Here is a 21,181-nt window from a genome sequence, read left to right as displayed (position 1 = left end):
CAGCTATCACTAGCTAGCGACTGTTAACCGACTTTGCTAGCTTGCTACGTATTACTAGCTAACATAACTTCACTGATAACCTACATGAATGTAAATGTCAAATGAACAGTGTTTTTTTAATTTGCCAGATGAACTCTGAATATTTGCAGAGCCCAGCAACTGCAGGAGAAAGGACACCTGATCCTTCATGTTCACCTCTCTCTGAACTTGTTAGTAAGTACTATTGTTAGTACTATTGTTGCTGTTTTTGCCATTAGGAAGTCTAGACGAGTCAAATTCTAATTCTCTGAATATAAATGCCAGATACAACTGTTAAACTATAATTTGAGATAGGCAAAGAACTTCTCTCTTTTCATTTTGTAGAGGTACATACAGTATCCATAATAGCACTTTTGTTTGTAGTTTGAGTGTATAGTTAATCCAGTTTATGGGCCATAAACTGGCACACATAAGTGTCCTTACAGTGTGCTTAAGAGCTTTTGCACAGTTTATGGAGTTCATCCATTGTCAAAATTTGTTAAATATCCTTGACCTTTCTTTGTAGCATTTTTGTATGTGCAATTTATTAGACTTGATCCTTTTTGCTTATTTGCTAATAGTTAATTTCATGTCAAATATTATTGAGCATCTTTAATTTATGTATGGAGGTTGTTTATGTATGTTTATGTATTTATGTATGTATATAAGTTATTTAAAATAATTAAAAAGAAAATGTTCTAAAACTTTTCTGTTGTTTGTTGTCCATGCATCACACATTGTTTAATTGCAACGTAGTATAGTATAGCTATAAGTGGGTGAAAAAGCTACTAAGCAAAGTAAAGATGAATCAGTTAATATCTTCAGTGATGTTTATTATAGTAATGTCAATTAACAGGGCAACGCTCTGCTCACTATGGGAACGGGGGGGGGGGGGGGCTCAAAACTCAATCTCGCCTAGGGCTACCAAAGGGCTAGTACCGGCCCTGTGGAGGAGAACGCACAACCTTTACCAGCTCAAATTGAAACTACTGCAAGCAAATGCAGAAAAATAAGCTACGTAGGTGCTAGAGATGCGCAGACAAAGTAAGAGTATATTGTTTCATATTTTAAACTGTGTTTAATATATGCAGGTGATTTCTGGTTAATTAAAATTAACTTCTTACTATCAGCTATTTCTTGTATGCCATCCTAATTATTTCTGACAAGTTTTGTGTGAAGACCACGATCAAAATCGGTCCATCTTTGCCTTACGTTGAACTGTAACCCTCACTTAATTGAGCGCATAACTAAGACAAGCTCCTCTTGCTCTACTGCTCCCCCTGCTGGAGGAGGAAACTAACAACAACTGCAGTACCACCGTGCTGCCAGAAGGGGGACATCCTTTATTTATTTATTTTGGTTAGTAGTTCAACACTGTCTATGCTCTGTTAGCCTGATAACACAAAAAAAACAATTATTAGTAAGGAGGGATGTTCCAACATAAATCACAAAAGCCGAGAGTATTTTTGAATGAAATTACATGATTGAATAACATAACTTCTATAAAACCCTCACCGAGTTCATCCATTTTATGCTTTCTCCCCTCCGTCAAAGGTGTCGCTGAGTCTAGGACAGGACAGAAGAGAACAGAAGAAATTAGCTCCAAAACAGAATGACATCATCTCTAAACATGACAGGACCCACAGCCAACCAAACACAAAGTCCATACCCCCTGAAAGAAAACATGAATTTACAATTAATATTCATACTAATTATTATCATTATCATTTTATTATAATAATAAAGTATTATTGTTTTTATTATTATTATTGTAACTATTATTATTATTATTAGATGCCAAGCACAAAGTGTGAGGCAACCTATTGTAATCATTAGTTTTATTATTATTATTCCGACACGTTTGACTTACACAGCCTAAACCGCTCGCACACTTTTTATGAAATTTACTGCAACTGTAGAGGTTGACCCAAGATTAACAGACAGCAAATATTACACTGATTGGCCCAAAGGTGGCGCTATACCAACTGTCCAAAAATGCAAACTTTGCACAAGCATATCTCGTAACCAGTTTGACCTACACTCATGAAACTTACGTTCACACATGCATATCCTCATGCTGAACAAATATGCCTCAAGAACCTATGACTTCCGCTTTCCAAATTTGCCGCCATTTTGAATTTAGTTAAAAACAGTAAATTGCCTAAGGATCCCAGGTTTAGGTCCTTTAGCCCATATCATCTATGGACCATTATCTTCAATCTGACATAAAGATTAGTCTGTACAATAAAGTTTAAAGCACCCATGATCCATTGACTTCTAAAAGGGGCGTGGTTTAAACCACAAAATTAGTTAATTGCTCATATCAACATCAAGTTGGACTCCTATGATGTTGACTCCAATACAAAAGTTGTTCAGAATCAAATTCTGAACAGGATAAATTCGACATATTTTCAAATAGGGCGTGGCATCGAAATGGGCGTGGCCTGTCACTAAAATCGCCACAGTTCATAGACGCAATGTTTGATTTGAGCGGGACCGACTTAGTGGTTGTTGGGGCCTAAAGTTCCAACTTCTCAAGTAAAATTAAGTCGATTGACAAAACAACATGGCCGCCACAGGCTCAAAATCATCAAATTTGAACAAACTTCCGCTCTGCGGAGACCGTAATAGTTATGAAATTTCAATAGAATATGAAATTCACAGGACACGTGTCGGATCTGCTTCAGAATTGGTCAGTACAGTCAAGAAATGGTGCTGAATGAACACTGTACAATTTGTGACTGTATGTTGAAGGGAGTGTCCGTGGCGTGACGTCAAAGTTGGCCATTTTGGGTTAGGTTATAGGTTAGGTTATACTTAATGGTTAGGGTTAGGTTTATGGTCTGTGTCACGGTCTTAATGGTTAGGGTTAGGTTAGGGTTAGTCTATGGTCTTAATGGTTAGGTTTAGGGTTAGGTTTGATGGTTTATTGGTCGGTAGGGTTAGGGTTAGGTTTGATGGTTTATTGGTCGGTAGGGTTAGGGTTGTTTTGATGGTTTATTGGTCGGCTTATGCTTGGCACCTTAAATGCTGCTCGCAGCTTTAATTATTATTATTATTATTATTATTATTAATAATAATAACAATAACAATAGCAATAATAATATTTCTATTTTTACTTCTATTATTATTTTAATTGTATTCAGGATGATATGATTTAGACTCACTGAACGGCAGGGCGATTAGGAGAATACTCATCAGTCCGAAGATCAGAAAGACAATGTTGCAGGACTTCAGAGCTGTTCAGGAATAGGACACACACACACACAGATATATATTATAGATATAGATATATAATTCACAGTCCAGACAGTCTCCCTACGGACTGCAGAATCCCTCCCCGTCTTGAAGAAACATCTGAAGACCTCTACTGAGAACATCTCAGTAAGTGATGACTGGTACTGTGGCTCTAGTGTTGAATTAAGAACACAGTTTTCAGAGTTTCAGAGTTTTCAGACCGTTTCCCGAAAGCATAATTACGTAACAACATCGTTAAGACCCTCGTAGCTAACAACGGCTCCAGGGGTACTCGTAGACAGTCAGTGCGTTTACATGACACTCAAGAAAGTCGATTTATTGGCTTAGTCCAACTATGATTGGATTACTAAGATGCATGTATACACCTTAGTCGAGCTATACTCGAATCGAATTGGCTTACTCATAGTCGATTTAAGACCCCTAGATAATGCGATTCATAGTCGAGCTAAGCGTGCATGTAGCCAATCGAATTGGCTTATGCGTTGATTTGCGTTCTGCGCATGCTCGAGACCTTTTCCCGGGGCCGTGAGCCGGAAGTAGAAGGAGACGATAGTCTTGTTGTTGTTGTCACTGCCGTCGGATAAGGGATAACGAGAAACGGCGATTTATTTAAAAAGGTGGCGCAGAAGATGGAGGAAGCCGGTGAATGTAGTTACCCCCTATAAGAATTGTGTCCCGGCCGCGGGAGCGCGCATGGCATGCATTCATTAAAGGTGGAAACACACGGACACTACGCTTCCATTTCACCCAAGGCTGAATTAAAAGTACATGTTTTCTAAATGTGTGTCATCAACGAGGTTGTAAAGTAGTAACTTCGGGCACATCCGTCAAAATAAATGTTTTTTTCTCCCGACGTGTTTAAAATCTTTATTCATTCCTTGCGATGCGGTGGGGAATGCCGTATACGGACGGGCGGCGGAGGGGCTGCTCCGGTGGGAGAGTGATGTTTTCAGTAGAGAGCTGTCAACTAACTTTGGGTCGGCGATTTATTTAAAAAGCTGGCGCAGAAGATGGAGGAAGCCGGTGTCGTGTAGTTACCCCCTATAAAGGAGTGTATCATCATCAACATGCATTCAGTACACACTACGCTTCGATTTAACCCAAGGCTGAATTAAAAGTCCATGTTTTTCTAAATGTTGCTCATCAACGAGGTTGTAAAATAACTAGGATCTTTATTAATTCATTGCGCCGCGGCCGAACTGACGGGGGTATTCTCTGATATTATGAATCTTACAGACTGCGTCGGGTTCTCCGACTCTGGTACTTCCACAACAAGTAAAGATTCCTAGTCGGGTTTATCTCGCCCATGGGCAAAAGGAATTGGAGGAAATTAACTTTGGCTTTGACTCTCTGAAGTCCAGATTGAAACGCGACATGGAGGAGAAAGCGATGTTTCAGCAGACAGCTGTCAGTTCACTTCGGGTCTTCATTGTTCCGACCTCTCGGTTGTATGCCGACTCCTCCGTCTGCTCTGCCGGCGGAGCAGTCCGCATACGACCGAGAGGTCGGAACAATGGAGCGTCGGAGAAATGATATAGACCCGAAGTGAACTGACAGCTGTCTGCTGAAACATCGCTTTCTCGAATGAGTTTGTTGTTGCTGGTGACGTAAAGAGGTCAACCGGTGGCTCTATTACCACTAGTTGAAATGGGCACAGCGCCACCTATCGTACCGGGGCATGACACGCTTCGGCCAATGAATCGATTTACTCACCGCCATGTATACGTGGAAAATTGCAGTTGTCCAATTGAGGAGTGTTATGATATTTTGGTCCAGGAAAGGCCGCCGAGACAGGATCGCTTTTAACTCACTTTATTTGGTTAAGGTTATTGGTCTATTGTCTATCGTCTATGAAACAAAAGGAGAGGGATCGTATATAACACGCGCGGAGCGTCTCTAAGCTTTACATCTAATCGATACGCCGCCCAAGAGATTCTGCTTCTAAAATGGCGGAGTCCGAGTTAAATAGCCAGGTAGAGGTGGGCGTGTTCTGTGGCTTTAAAAGCCCGCCCCCTTTCATCTATGTATGATCAGCTTGTTATGTTTACTCAGTATTGTGGCTATGGGAGAATATTATGGCTGAAATATGTTACAGGAGCATAATCGAGCTATGGCTTTAATCAAATTAAGCTGTGCATGTAAACGTACTGAGTGTGCGAATTATACCACGGTCTCCGGGGGAGCGGGGTGCACATTATGACAGGCCGCGGGTGTGATTGTTGACGGGGGGGGGGGGGGGATTGGTTGCGCGCGTTCAAGTTTGTTGACGGGGGGCTCGAGCGGCTCGAGCGTGGTAATGACAAGCATTAGGCTACGTTTTTTCATGAATCATAAACACTCAAAATATAATTTTATTTAACTTATATTTGAGAAAAACCATGCCCAAAATAGCATTTATTTGGCTATGATATCAATATTTTAGAGCTCCCCCAAAATTTCACAAACCATGTTTCCAGGGGAGCTCAAATCACCACTAGGGGAGCTATAGCTCCCCCTGCTCCCCCTTAATTTGCACACTGCTCATAGAGCACTAAGATGCATCATTACTATAGCCTCAGTGGAGTCACCAGCTGGACATTCCGTGTATTGAATGTGTTTTATTAAAACACGTCATCCAATACCACTGAATGTCCAGCTGGCGGAATTTCGCAATACCCCCAAAAAAATGGTTCCCGCATATATATTACTCGTAGACTACTGTTAGATTTAAACAGCAAAGACAGAGAAATGTTAGAAGTCAACAAAAATATAATTTATTGCAGCAATTTAAAATTCCAAAAATAAATGTACCGATCAAACGCCACGTCACAAGGCAACCCTATCACAAGGCATATAATAAAATCAAATGATTCCATTGCTCGTGTGGGAGGTCGCTTGCGAGCTGCACTTGCTGTCTCCCTCTGATTTTAATTCAACTATCGTGGTTAAAATGTCCTCATATTGATCAATGACAGAAGACATACTGTACATGAATCATGCTGAGACCAGCGGGTGTCGGAGAATTTCTGCAGGCGTTTTTTGTTGCGATTGTTTGCCATAAAGCACTGTAGGCGCGTCGGTGAGGCTGTGATGAAGTTCACTATTTATTGGACCGTGTCTAGACAATTACGAACATCCCTGACCTTAGTGGAGTGCACAATTTTAATTTTTGTAATATGGAATTATTTCAGGGGAGAAAATGCCGTGAAACAATGTACGCACGGTGCGTTCGGGATTAGGACTAATATAGCATATGTCGGCCTAGACCTAATCAATTGTGTTTTAATATTTGTAGCATTCATATTTGTCTATCCTTTTCGTAGGCTATTCTGCTGTTGACCTTGATGGGGAGATATTTTTTTGCTGCCACAAAATATAGTTTAATCCAACAACATTCCTGTGTCTCCCCCTCCTACCGAGCCCATTTCAGCACTGTGTCAGTGGACAGCTACAATCCTACGATGTCGTAAGAGCAGAGCATGCACGTTCAGAAAAATGCTCAGAAAAAAGTTATGATGCATCGTAAGATCCATCGTAAGAATGATCGTACGAGGATCCATCGTTATCGGGAAACGGGGCCCTGGTCTCTTGCATTCTTGTTATTATTCCCTGATTATTTACATATGAGCAGGGGTGCACATAACTTTTTTTTTATTTTTTTTACTCATTTACTCATTTGAGTATCAGGAGATGGTGTTCGGTACGCACTCCACGCGTAGCGTCGTTTTGATAATGATAAAGTTGTTGATTGGTCGGGCAGGATTGTTGACCGGGGGGGGGTCTGGTCCGTCACTGCCACGGAGCGATAGGATGTCTCACCGTAACGGACGTTGCAATCAGCTGATTTTGCGCAGTTCTCCAGTGTGCGCGCGGTGCACAGCGCACACAGCGCTTTTTTTTAATTTATTTTTTTGCAGGTGGGGAAACGTAGAAGTAGTACAAGATACACGTGTAGTTTTGTTTTGATGACCTGACGGTGAGTTACGCAAAAGCGCTGTAGTGGCACAAGTGACGTTACGCATCGCTGATTATGGGCTCGCATGCGTACTTGCGTACCATTTATGTGCACCCCTGCATATAAGCACACATACAGTTATACAGTAACACATTCGTACACAGACACTTGTACAGTAATACATAAACATAATACATGAAAATATTTATTTTACTGGTTTATTTATTTTAAATGCTCAAAAAAGGGCACCTACCAAATCTTCTCTGGCTGGTCTCCCTCCGGTCCAAAGACGTGTCCTCAGGTTCCTCAGAGAGTCCAGGGTACGGTTCAGAGATGGTGTCCATGGTTCCTCTCTGACAGCTTCCACTGCTTCTGCTCTCAGGATTCAGTTCCGCTATATCAGCTGGAAAAACCATGTCACGTGTTTTAATTCTGACCAATCATCAGCTTGCAATCTGATCAGTTTTTCTTATCAGTTGCCATCATTTCACAAACAGACTCAAGGACGCAAACACACACACACCACATAATTTGTCATATAATCTGAAGATACAACATATATATCATAAAGATACAGAATATATTGTAAAAAGATCTAACAGAATTTATATAAAGATACAACATAAATCATAAAGATACAACATACATCATATATAGATACAACAACATGTATTACAAAGATAAACATACAGAGGTAGAATACAGCAGGTAACATAGTGGACATGTCTAGGAATGGTCAAGCAGTACTATAGAAGGTAGTGGACATGTCTAGGAGTGGTCAAGCTGTACACTAGAAGGTAGTGTATTGGACACGTAATGGTGATAAAAATGGAGGTGGTCCTTGTCTTTCCAAAACTCCATCATCATCCTCAAAAGTTTGTTTATTTTGTTAAACACACACACACACACACACACAAGCTGAATGTCAGGAGATGATCTTGTCTTGCATGCACTTTAGACTTAATACAAGGCTTTAATTATTTATACAAGGCTTTATTGATTCAGGTTTTACTTGCCTGAATAAATGTGTTGCTTAAAAGGAACTGATATGTGCTTTGTGAAAATATGTTTTGTTTTATGTTTATAGCATGTTTTTACAGCAACATGTAGGTTATTGAATGTAGTTTGTTGCTGTAATCCTATTAACAGCATTTATTTGTTAATCTAGTTTAGCTGCCAACTCTAGTTGCCAGCTAATATGTGAAATAGATAAACTAATAAATGCTGTCAATTACATCACACCAATATGTATTGGTGATAATATCGTCTGGCTATTTATTTTGAAAGGTGTTGTTCTTTGTTTCCAGAAAGAGAGAAGTAACTCCATGTCATGTGACTTTGATTTGGGTTTAAAGCTTTAGTTTCCTGAGAAAAAACGTGCCTCCCACCCACACACACACTGATTGTCTAAGTATACGTGATTGTCATTATGCTCATGCATGTCACATCTTTATGTTAACCCATATGTGTGGTATAGGGATTTTTTTTTTCTTATCTCATAAGCACATGTAGTATTTAATGTCTATAATGTTTTAAATCAGTTAAAATAATAAGTTGATTTTAATCACAGAGTACCTCACTACTCTACATTTGACATCATTGTAAGGTTTAAGGTGTAGATTCTTGCCACCTTTTTGAATGCCATTCAAATCAGTGAGTGAATAAGGTGAATAAGTGCGCGTACACACACACACACACATTTTAGGGCCTCTAAAATCATTGGCTGTAGTCTGCCTACCATAGCCTCACACTATGACACCAGAATTTCCAGGAAAGCTGGAAACATCATCTCTGACCCCTCTCATCCAGCACACCACTTATTCACACTCTTACCATCAAGGAAGAGGTACAGAAGCATCACAAGTAGAACATCACGCTTTAGGGATAGTACCTATCTACAAGCTATACGCCACCTGAACATGCACTAAGCACTTTATGGTCTACCTCACTTTGCACTTTTTGCACTACTGTACTGCTGCAATTCTCTGTGAACCATGCATTGTGTGTTTTTTATGTGCGTTAAGTGTTGTACTCCTTGTTATTTATGTGCCATTTTTGACCTTTTGTCTTATGTTGTGTTGTTATTGTTGCTGTGTGATACATGTGAGCATACCAAAACACATTCCTATCAACTGTATTTTTTTATATTGTTGAAATGGCTATAATAAACTTGAACTTGAACACACACACACACACACAAGATTCTGAAGATGACAAAGGCAGTGGCTCCTACAGTCAGAGATATTAGTTATTCATTAACTCATCTTATAACTGGGCTTAATAGTCAGTGATATTAGTTAATCATTTACTTTAGGTTATCTTATAACTGGGTCAAATGGTTATTCATTAACTTGCTGTTATGGGGTCGTTGAACAGCTAAGGCCTTTAGTAAAGACTGGAACCACAAAGAGGAGACATAATGTGAATAACAAAGAGGGAAGGATTTGACAGATTGAGACACTGTTGTGTGGTAATATCCTCCCTCCACACACTGATGAAGAGGTGAATGGAGACTGTTGTTGTGACGTGTTGGAGGAAACGTCTCCAGAGGTCAGAGCTTATTTTCCCCCAAGCCACCAGTGAGTTGAGGAAGAGCCAGTTGGAGGGACTGAAGACTGGGCCCACGTCAGGGGGCAGGACCCCTTAGAGACCTGGGACTGAAGACTGGGCCCACGTCAGGGGGCAGGACCCCTTAGAGACCTGGGACTGAAGACTGGGCCCACGTCAGGGGGCAGGACCCCTTAGAGACCTGCTGGGACTGAAGACTGGGCCCACGTCAGGGGACAGGAATGGTTCCAAACCTTTTTTCCTTGAAGACCCCCTGCATAGTACAACTGGGCTTAGTAATAAGTCGGCAAAATGCTAACTTCCTGACTGTGAAGAGAGATGTCTGTCTGTCTGTCTGGTCTCGTCTGGTCTCAGCAGCCTCCCCCAGAGTCAGTCTGATTGGACGCTGGGGCTGGGTGAGGCTGCTCACCTGTTGCTCGTTGACCAATCAGTGGTCAACAGGTTGAATGGGCTCTATGCACGCAACACTTCCGCATTGGTCTCAGAATGCTTCTACAAATCCGGTTCCGGTGTTACACTGAATTCTGCGACCCACCGCAAAGTGTGACCCAAGGGGGCGCTGTTGAACATTTTCTGAACCATGCACGAGTTTGAAGCGTAGACAGGCATGAAGTCGTTCACATGCACGAGCTTAAAACGTAGCATTTGTATCGTCATCAACACCCTGATTTGAATTGATTAGCATTTCACAGACCCATACTATTGATCAACGTGCTATTTCGGTATCCGGTAAAAAAAAACGGATGACGATACAAATGTTACGTTTTAAGCTTGTGCACGTTTCCGCACGTGAACGACTTCATGCCTGTCGACGCTTCAGACTCATGCATGTTTATAAAAGAATAACTGCGCCGCCTTGGGTCACACTTTGTGGTGGGTCGCAGAAATCGGTGTAACACTGGAACCGGATTTGTAGAAGCATTCTGAGACCAATGCAGAAGTGTTGCGTGCATAGAGCCCATTAATCTGAGGACTGACCTGGTCCCACGCCCCAAACGTGTGTTTGGATCCCATAGTTCCTGTTGTGTGACTTCATTCCAAACATCACTTTAAAGTTTGTAGTTATTGTAAAGACACCTAGACACAAGGTGTTAATGTTTAAAGCCGGTTTATTGTAGAGTTTGCAGACAATGAGACATGAAGATAGTGATCCATGTTGCCAAGTAGGACATCTCCCTGAGTGTGTGTGGTGATGGCTGGCTTAACCTGTGCACATTGATGACTCAATGCACAACAGGTGTGTAGCCTCACCCAGCCCCAGAGTCTGTCTGACTCGGGCCAGGTGAGGCAGCTTCAACAAGTCATCGAACACACCCACTCCACAAACCCCCAACACCAAATTGAGGCTGGGGAGAATCCCCAACCGATGTTTACTTTCCCCCCACTAACCCACACACCATAAAACAAAATTACATAAGATGGACTCTGACCAGGGTTACCATACCCAATGAAAACAAGGGATTATATATTTTACCATACCTAGAATAAATATAAAAAAGCCCCACTGTCCCCATACCTTCCCAGTTTGGCCTCTAAGCCACCTCCCCCCTCCATCCTGGAGACCAGAGGCCTGGGCTGCTGCCTTGACTGGCCATGTGTTGCAGGGCTGTCTGGATGGGCTGACTACAGCGGGGCAAATTATGTCATTTATTTATACAGTCAAATTATTGGTCTTCGGGTCAGTGATATTAGAATTACACTAGCAAACCAACATTAGCTATGTAACATTTATATATGCAAAAGAGACACAAACCAGCACATTCACAACTGGATAAAGTGTTAACATTATTAAAACACATTAATTATATATAACGATTGACTGGAAAACATGAGTTAAACTTCACACAGTCTAAAATGGTGTATCTGTGTTTGAACTTCTTTGAACATCCAAATCAATAAATAAATATAACCCCATCTTCAATTCCCTCAATTCAACCATATCAATCAAAGTTTGAGATTAAACCCTACTTTTGTGTATAATTTCTAAATCAGCCAAGCCAGACAGAGACAAAAACCAACAGATACTTTATATAGTCTTTTGATGCCATCTATAACTTACAATCTCCACAAGTACATCTACTCATAAATAAGTGAATTGATTATGTACTAAATAAATGTATAATATATGCTTTGCTAGCACAAAATGTGGCCAAATGCCCAAAATGACAATGAATGAATACAGAACAAGCCAACTACCACAGACACTCTGAGCTATAGCATTCAGAAGCTTCATTACGTTGGACGTCGTCGGAATCAGCAGTGAGGCCAAGTTAGGTGCAGCGAATTTGATTCTCTCTTGTGGAAGTATAGAAGTGCAACTTCTTCACTCCCTCTGTCTGACCTGCAGAAAAATAAATATATACAAGAAGGTTAATGAAAGTGGCGTAAATTACCTACAGCTGGTTACACTCATTCACATCCCTAGGTTGAGTGTAGTACTTATGAGGACTTTTATTTTCCCAAACAGGAAGCTTGATCCTCTTACTATTTCCGTCTGTTTGTAAATGTTTACAAGTAGACTGTAAAAGGAGATTCTTCATCAAGATATTATCTGAGACTCCCTTGTGCAGGTAGAACATACAATCTGGTGCACCCCTTTGCAGAAGTTTAAGCATATTTGGCTTTGTTAATGGCTCTATGGGCTGGACACCAACCTGTGAAACAGATGAAGTTAAGATGTTCGTCACAAGAGCATTGCCTCCATGTGGAAGGTTCCACACTGGACACGCCCCCACAGGGGCTGGAATGGTGAGAGCCTTCGTCCCATTGGGTGAAGTCCATCGGGTCACCGGACATCCAAAACCAGGAGCTTCCTGAAAGGGACCTACCAACATTGAAATAGATTAAAGAGTTAGCTGGTTTGAAGGAAGAATAATGTGGCCAAATATTTAGCTTTTGTTATTATCATGGTATTTCACAAGACATAATGATGGACGATGACCAGATGATGATAAGGACTTGATTGCCTGATAGACACTCAGGCCTGGCCAGTACCTGCGCAGGCCCACCCAGAGGTGGCTGGTTAGTGGGAAGGGGGTAAAATGGAAAATGGTTCACACCAAAGACAAAACAATATACGGCAGCTCAGCTGCCACGCGTAACATCGTTATGTCAATAAGTTATTAGTCTATGATGGAAATGCACCATTAAGGTGATGTTTGATGATCATGTAATGATGGACTGGGTTCCTACCTCCATACACTTTGACCTCACACAGAGTCAGGACCCCTGAGGACTTGTAGAAGTTGATAAACCTTCCTTCCATTCCCCAACACTTGACAGTCTGAGTCAAGCAGCCTGGGTCATGGTTGATGATGGCACACCTGAGGAAAAGAGACAGAGAGAGAAGATATAGTAGTCTCCAGGTGTACTTGAGCAGGGAACTGGTTGTGTTCACTTATTTTCTGGGAGAATAATATTCTATGCTATTTAATAACTTACACTTTTCAAAGACATTTAAAAGCAGGTTGAGGTCATGAGAGATCAAACCCAGTAAGGTGGGGGTGAAATAGTATATTTAGTGGAAGTAGGTTAGGTTACCAGTGATTCACCTTGGATTGTCGTTGCCGTTGTTCACCAGTGAATTCCCGATTAATATTTCCACGCCGTTGAGCCTCTTTCTAAAGTCATTCCTAATAGTGACCTGGATCTCTGACACCCGGTACACACCAGGCAGCTCCAGCCTCCACCATGGTTTAGTCTGAGAGGTGGTAGAGCTGCAGCTGTGGTGCTCCCACTGAGGGTCGCTGTTCCCATCGATGGCGCGTTCAACCTCCGCGCCCTCATATGTTGTAGACTGAATAGCCGTGCCGCTCAACACCACGTTAATGCGGGATGCAGCTTAATAGAGAGAGAAAACACAGAATATTCTAAAGTTGCATCCCAATGTTCAAAACTAATTGAAAAACTTGCCCGTTTGGATAACTTGTCCTAAATAACTTGCTCCCCTAAATGGGGCACATAGAAATACCTGAAAAACCAGGTGACTTCCACAGGAGGACCACAACACCTGGTGATGACAAAATACTATATACTTAACAAATGACTAAATAAATACTTCAGATATTATCAGCTTTTATTTCCGAGCATATATCCTGCAACTATTGTATCAATGAAATATTCTAACTATTCCTGGTAGGAATCTTACACATGCCCACAATCACAAAAACATAAGAGGTCAACTGACAACTTATGCACAGAACATTTTTAGTAATTCAATATAATGAACTAGATAATGATAAATACTGTAGTGCTGTGTGGAAAACCTACCAATGAAACTGCAGATGAGACGATTGGACCTCATGGTTCTGGAGAAACAAAATGCTCAGTGATTAGGGGAGGTTCTATGCAGGATAGAAACATGTGAGAGACATGAGGTGAATTTAACAAAAACATGGCTCTCTTTATTACAACAGAACCTGCCTTGGTTTGAGGGACAGGGGAGAACTGGTAAGCAAGGCTGGATAAGCTCAAGGGTCGGGCCAGGGTGGAGCCAGTAGCCCGTTAGTTAGTTGTTAGTAGTGCTTTACAGTAACCTTCACTACCTTGCTTCTGATTAGTCTGGTTCTCACTCGGTGGCAAAATGGTGATGATTATTGTGATGTTTCTAACCCTTTTGTTTAACCGACGCCGGTGTGGATGGAGAGGGCAGCTACGTGCTATCATAGACTAAAAGCTACGGAGCTAGCTGAAGCCTGTACGACTGCAGAAGTTTCTGGGTAGTCTAGTAATGTTTGTTACAAATTATTTATGTGTATATTATTCCCTTTGCATCAAATATATGGCATTGTTCATTTCCTATGATGCATCATTTCCCCTGTTTGTCAAAGGAACTTCCGTCAGCACATGGGGGACCTGCTAGCTAAAGGAAGGGGCGGGACCACCCAGCTCTATGTGGGAGCCCGTTAGTGTAGCCGCTAGCATCCCAATAGCCCCACAGAGGAGATGTTACACCTTTGCAGGGATTGACTCCCTCTGTATAGGCATAACAGATAGGATGCAAGTATTCCTGAGTATTAGTTATTCAACTAACAAAGCCAAGCACTTAGGGTCGATGTTAGGGTCAACTTTTCAGGTCATCAGATGCATCAACAGAAGCACAAGATTTGACAACCAAAAACTGCAGGGTTATCTAAATCCCTGTAGGCAAACGGTCTGTGAATATACAAATAGGAAGGACTCTGGTAGAGGCAGAAGGGAGAGAGAGCGAGAGGGGGTTGAAGGGAGAGGTAAATATGTGTATATTTGCATTTGGTCGCGGCGTCTTAAACCAGAGTGTGTCACGGCTTGTGCAGGCAGGTGAACCCAAATGCAGAGATCAGACTCTGCATTTGAGAGGGTTTAGGTGCAAATTGAAGCTTTACTTACTTCATGTACACAGACAGAAACAAACAAACAAGGAACCGACAAACTGGGGAACCTCCAATATATAGAATAAAATATAATAAATAGATGTGTGAATAGAATAAAAAAATAAAACAGGTGATGAACATTACATTAATGACACAGGAAATACTGTGTGTGTGTGTGTGTGTGTGATTAATGACAGCATTACCTTTGTGCATGGTTTCTTGGTGTTGATGTATGTGTGGGTGTATGTGTGTCCATTGAGGTCCATCGTGTGAGGATTTGAAGATCACTGACTATCAGAATTGGATAGAATTTGTGCGTGATTGTAGCCGTTCTCGACGTCAGCGCTGATTAGAGGCAGAGATGCTCACTAGTCTTTTTTTGCAAGGCCAAGTTAAGTCTCAAGTCTCTTATGGCGGTCATGGTTCATTACCGATACTGATTGTTCAAATCCCTGTAGGCAAACAGTCTGTGAATATACAAATACGAAAGGAGGAAGGGAGACGAAGGGAGTGACAGCGAGAGGAGAGGGAGGTTAATATAAGTATATATATTTGCATTTGGCAGGGGCGTCTTAAAACAGGGACTGTGTCACAGCTTGTGCAGGGAGGTGAAGCAGAACGCAGACATCAGACTCAGAACCGTCGGTGCAAAGAAGCTTTACTTCATGTAAACAGACAGAAACAAACCAACAACAAACAAGGAACCGACAAACTAGGGTAGAAACTAGACAACTTAAATAGACGGAACACAGGTGAACCGAACGACTCTGACAACCCCCCCACCACAGAGGGAGTGCGACCCCATGACCCCAGACTCTGGCCCTATGACGCCGGGTCCTCTGAGCCTCTGAGCCCTGGGGGCAAGAGACTGAGGCCCAATGCACCACACACACACACACACACACACACACACACACACACACACACACAGGCAGACCCACACACACACACACAGGCACACACACACACACACACACACACACACACACACACACACACAGGCAGACCCACAGACAGACAGACTCCTACTACAGCCAGAGAGAGAGGGAGGGGAGAGAGAGAGGGAGGGAGAGGGGGAAGGAAGGGGAGGGAGGGGGGAGAGAGAGAGAGGGAGGGAGAGGGGGAAGGAAGGGGGAGGGAGGGAGGGCGGTAGAGGGGGGGGAGAGAGGAAAGGCGGGAGGGGAGGAGCGAGAGAAAAAGAGAGAGAGATGGAGGGAGAAAGAGGGGGAGAGAGGGAGGGTTCTCATGAGACTATCAATCGACAATTGAAAACCAAACTGGGTGTGGTCTCAGTAGCCTCACCTGGTCTGAGTCTGATTGGACGCTGGGGCTGGGGGAGGCTGCACACCTGTTGCCCGTTGACCAATCAGTGGTCAGCAGGTTAACGGACGCTCACTCTGATCCACAGTGGGGTTAGTGTCTCTGTGTCTCCCCCTCCATCTCTCCCTCCCTCCCCCCTCCCTCTCTCTCTTCCTCCCTCCCTCCCTTCATCTCTCCCTCCCTTCATCTCTCTTACCCTTCTTCCTTCCCTCCATCCATCCCTCTCTCCCTCCCCCCCTTCCTCCTGGTCATAAGTGGTCTCCTGTAGTCTCCGGTCATAAGTGGGGGCGGGACATTGTAGTGTCTGTGGTGTGTGGTGGATTCCCGATGCAACGTTCCCTCTGTGAGCCCGACCCTCTCCCTGTGATTGGACGACACTGTGGATCAGAGTGAGCGTCCGTTAACCTGCTGACCACTGATTGGTCAACAAGCAACAGGTGTGCCGCCTCCCCCAGCCCCAGCGTCCAATCAGACCGACTCAGGGACAGGTGAGAGTCTCTCTCTCTCTCCTTTCTCTCCATTTTCATTTTGTTTCCCTTTCTCTCTCCCACTTTCTCTCCATTTTCCCTCCATTTTTCTCTCCCCTTTCTCTATTTTCTCCCCCCTTTCTCTCCCCCATTTTATCGCTCTCTCCCCCTCCCTTTCTCCCTCCCCCTCCCTCCCCCGTCTCTCCTTCCTTCCTTCCTTCCCTCCCCCTCTCTCCCCCTCTCACTCACACACTCACACTGTGGGTCAGAGTGAGCGGACGTGAGGCTGGTTCAACCTGATTGGTCAATGAGCAACAGGTGTGCCGCCTCCCCCAGCCCCAGTTTGGTCTGGTGAGAACCACGAGACGAGACCATTGGAATCAAACCTGCTGTCCTCTCCCTCCCACCCTCTCTCTCTCTCTCTCTCACTCTCACCCTCCCTCCCTCCTTCCCCATCCCTCTCTCTCCCTTCCTCCCTCCTTCACTTCTTCCCTCTCCCTCCCTTCCTCCCTCCTTCACTTTCTCCCTCCCTCCCTCCCTCCATTCATTGGGGGGAGGGGCCATAACAAACCATTTTTTTAAAACCCGCCTCTTCCTGTGTTTGAGTGACATCACAAGTGGGCGTGCCCTCCTAGACGTATGCTGGATTGGTCAGTCCACCAGCCTACCCGGTGGACCGTAGCAAACCATGCTCATCTGTCCGTCACACAGCTAGGGGGACACGCCCACTTGTGATAGAGAGAGAGAGAGAGAGATCATCTCATAGGTGGGGATCCTGTTGGACACCAGCAGCACTGGGACAGGGAGGGGTGGGTGGGTTGGGGGGGCGGGGGTGAGGAGGGGGAGGAGGTCAGCTGAGGGAGAGAGAGTCAGTACAATGTATTACAAGATCGACCAATGGGATCGTCCACACAGATTTATGATGGATAGATCAGCCATCAACCAGTTGGAGAGAGAGAGAGAGATAGAGAGAGACAGAGACAGAGATCAAACCAGTCGATCCACACCGGGATCTCAACCGCCAGCCTCAGCCCTCCCTCCATCACGGCGGCTTTTCCGGCACCCGGCGAGGAGACCCGGCCGTCCCCTTCCCCTCTCCGTGTCTCAGCCAGACCCCCAGCGACCACGCCCTCTCCCGCTGAGCTCCAGGACGGCCAGGGGCCACCGCTCCCTGGCTCCCCAGGGACGGGCCACCGTGGCTGGGCCGCGGAGGGCAGGCGGCCGTCCCGGGCCCGCCTGGTCCTCAGACACACGCCTGGAGAGAGGAGAGGAGGCGGCTCTTTGTCTCTGTCTAGAGGGGTCCTCCCTTTCTCTCTCCCCCTTTCTCTCTGTTGGCATTGTGTGTCTCTTTCTCTCTCCCCCTTTCTCTCTGTTGACGTTGTGTGTCTCTCTCTCTCCCCCTTTCTCTCTGTTGACATTGTGTGTCTCTTTCTCTCCCCCTTTCTCTCTGTTGACAGTGTCTCTTTCTGTCTCCCCCTTTCTCTGTTTCATTTTTCTCTCCCTTTCTATCTCCCCCTTTCTCCCTCCTCTTTCTCTCCAATTAAATTTTGTCTCTCACTGGGGGGAGAGGGAGACAGGGGGAGGGGAGGAGAAGGAGACGGGGGAGAGAGAGAGCGAGAGAGGAAGGGTTCTCACGATACTTGAAAACCAACCTGGGGCAACGAGCAACACCTGTTGCTCGTTGACCAATCAGTGGTCAGCAGGTTAACGGACGCTCACTCTGATCCACAGTGTCGTCCAATCACAGGGAGAGGGTTGGGCTCACAGAGGGAATATTGCATTGGGAATCGAACCCAGAACCTCTGAGACACTCGGGGGGTGAGGGATACGGGGGAGGGGAGGAGAGGGAGATGGGTGGGAGACTGAGACGGGGAGAGATGTAGGGGAGGGGAGGGGAGGGGGAGACGGGGGGTTGGGGGGGAGAGACGGGGGGAGTGGGGAGAGGGAGACGGGGGGAGAGAGAGACGGGGAGCGAGAGAGAGAGACGGGGAGAGAGAGAGACGGGGAGAGACGGGGAGAGAGAGAGTGTGTGTTGTCTGTCTGTCTGTGGTTTCTTTCTACAACGGACACAGAGACACTGAGGCACCGCCCCCCCCCCCCCCCCCCCTAACCAAAACCCAGGGAGGAGGTCCCAGAATAATATCAGAACATCATTATTATTATTATATTATTGTTATTCTTAAGGCACTTATGTAACATTATTTAGTAATAAAAGGAGAATGATGGGCTGAACATTATGATCCACTGAGTTGTTTATTAACATTATGCTTCATTAACAAATACAACAGAAAAATAGTCCCTTACATGTACACAATAAACACAAGGACTGAAACAATAGAAGCTGCAGACTTTACTAATCATAAACAGGTGTGCACGTATCTTTAATATTTGTGTGTGTGTGTCAGTGACATGCAGTGAGGTTCATGGCTGGTGAGGCACTGACTTCATCAGAATCAGATTTATAAATGTAGTCCTACTCAATTCTAATGTGTAACAAAATGTTTACCTTGATTACTTTTAAACAATTAAGCATGGGAGGTGAATTGGTAAGAGCCTACTAAATATGAAATTTCTATGCAAACCTTTCAGCTCCGGTGTTGGTCTTCCTTTATTTATTACCCCCTGCTTCGATTGAAAATCCTGTTTAGAAAAATCCTCCATTCTGAAATCAGGCAGGGCGAGAGGGCAAAAAAAATTATCGCTGCACTTGACTCACTAATTGACGCTGTACAGCTACTCTGCAGCTGTACAGTAGCGTAAGAATCTCTGGGCTCACAAGTGCCCCCTACCATGAGGCAAGGGTACTGCCTGCCTCACCTAGTGCCTATTCACTGCCGTTGTAAGATCGCTGAGCACACAAAACATGTTACACACACATATTATATACACCAGCTAAACTATGGAATGTCACGGGGCCATATATTAAGTGTTTGAAACATTTAATTGGCAACAATTGGCTACAAACAGACAGTAACAGGCTCTCATTGCATGGCAGAGCAGTTTGTGAGGGATTGCGCAATCCAAGGGGAGGCATTGCTGCTTGCTGCTGCCTCACTGTGCATCTCTTCTCCGTATCTGAACTGGAAGTGCGAAAATTCAGTGATTTTTTATTTAAAAAAAATCTAAGTTGTTTAAGTTAAATGGAAAATGAGTTCATAGTTCAAACCATTCGATAAATATAACCATTTAATCTATTTGTTTATTATATATTGGTTTATTATATATTTAATTTGTTCCATGATGACAGGTGAGGCACTGCCTCCCCTGCCTCTCCTGACCACACGTCACTGGTGTGTGTGTGTGTGTGTGTGCCTGCCTGCCTGCCTGTCTGTCTTTTCTTTCTACAGCCGACACAGAGACACTGAGTCACCCCTCCTCTGTAACCAAACCCCAGGGAGGAGGTCCTCCTGGGTGAAGGTGGACCTGAAGGTGTGGATGTGTGTCAGTGTGTCTGAGGACCCTCCTACACCTGGGGACACTCTATAGAAGGACAGAGTGCCAGCAGGCCGGTCCAGATACACTCCTACTCTGGTAGAGCCAGCGGGGGGGAGACGTATGGCTGTCTGTCTCCCGTTGTACTGGGCAGTGTAAACATCATCATAACAATAAAGAATCCAGGACTTGTTGTTCTCTCCAAGCCCGCTGTCACCACCCCGTCCTCTCCTTGTGATTCCTCTGTATGTCACTCCTATAAGAACACCTCCTTCCCTCTCTACCTCCCAGTAACAGCGGCCAGTCAGAGCCTCTCTACACAACACCTGGGGCCGGGAGTCAAATCTCTCTGGGTGATCCGGATACGACTGGTCCTTTCCAACCCGCGTCACTTTTCTGTTGTCCTCAGACAGAGAGAGTCGTCTGTAGGCTGTGTTTGGGTCCAGTGTGAGTTCACAGGCATCTGACGGGAGAACAAGACCATGATTAGCTGCTTGATTCAGACTCTTTTCTTGATTGCGGTACGATAGTGGAATCATGTGCTGTCGATTTTCTAAGCAATAGTACATGTTGTGTTTAAGATAATTAAAGTTAATTAGAAATCCCATGTGTGTGTGAGTGGCTGTCCCAATCAAAACATTGAAACCAAGACAAATGTATAAAGTGCATTTACTCCCTCAATAATTTGACTACAGAAACATATAATACATCAAAATGTTTGGCTTGATGAGCTTATTACTTCCATGTTAATATCTAAACAATACTAGTAACACCTTCCAAGATATTAAACTTTTGGGTTTCCCAATACACACACATTGCAATCAACCTTCAAA

General features: G+C 44.1%; 1 protein-coding gene and 1 pseudogene across 2 annotated transcripts in view; both read right to left on the bottom strand.

Moving 5' to 3' along the window:
- Positions 1–21,181, bottom strand: part of LOC311338053 (uncharacterized protein) — a 156,948-nt gene that overhangs the window by 12,703 nt on the left and 123,064 nt on the right. The window contains exons 2-4 of the mRNA XM_084488967.1: positions 7,464–7,613; positions 3,186–3,257; positions 1,534–1,584 (exon numbers count right to left, since the gene is read on the bottom strand). Coding sequence (XP_084345093.1) covers positions 1,534–1,584; positions 3,186–3,257; positions 7,464–7,613 — 273 coding nt within the window. The remainder of the gene's footprint in view (positions 1–1,533; positions 1,585–3,185; positions 3,258–7,463; positions 7,614–21,181) is intronic.
- Positions 12,049–21,181, bottom strand: part of LOC311338032 — an 11,309-nt pseudogene continuing 2,176 nt past the window's right edge. The window contains exons 2-7 of the transcript in view: positions 17,899–18,171; positions 13,749–13,787; positions 13,330–13,618; positions 12,773–13,101; positions 12,433–12,602; positions 12,049–12,119 (exon numbers count right to left, since the gene is read on the bottom strand). The product of the transcript in view is annotated as an uncharacterized misc_RNA (transcript). The remainder of the gene's footprint in view (positions 12,120–12,432; positions 12,603–12,772; positions 13,102–13,329; positions 13,619–13,748; positions 13,788–17,898; positions 18,172–21,181) is intronic.

This window comes from Micromesistius poutassou (genome assembly GCF_964030765.1).
Source record: "Micromesistius poutassou genome assembly, contig: SUPER_1_unloc_1, whole genome shotgun sequence".
Lineage (NCBI taxonomy): Eukaryota > Metazoa > Chordata > Actinopteri > Gadiformes > Gadidae > Micromesistius > Micromesistius poutassou.
Note: the sequence above shows the minus strand (reverse complement) of the source record. Positions and strands in the feature narration are given on the sequence as shown.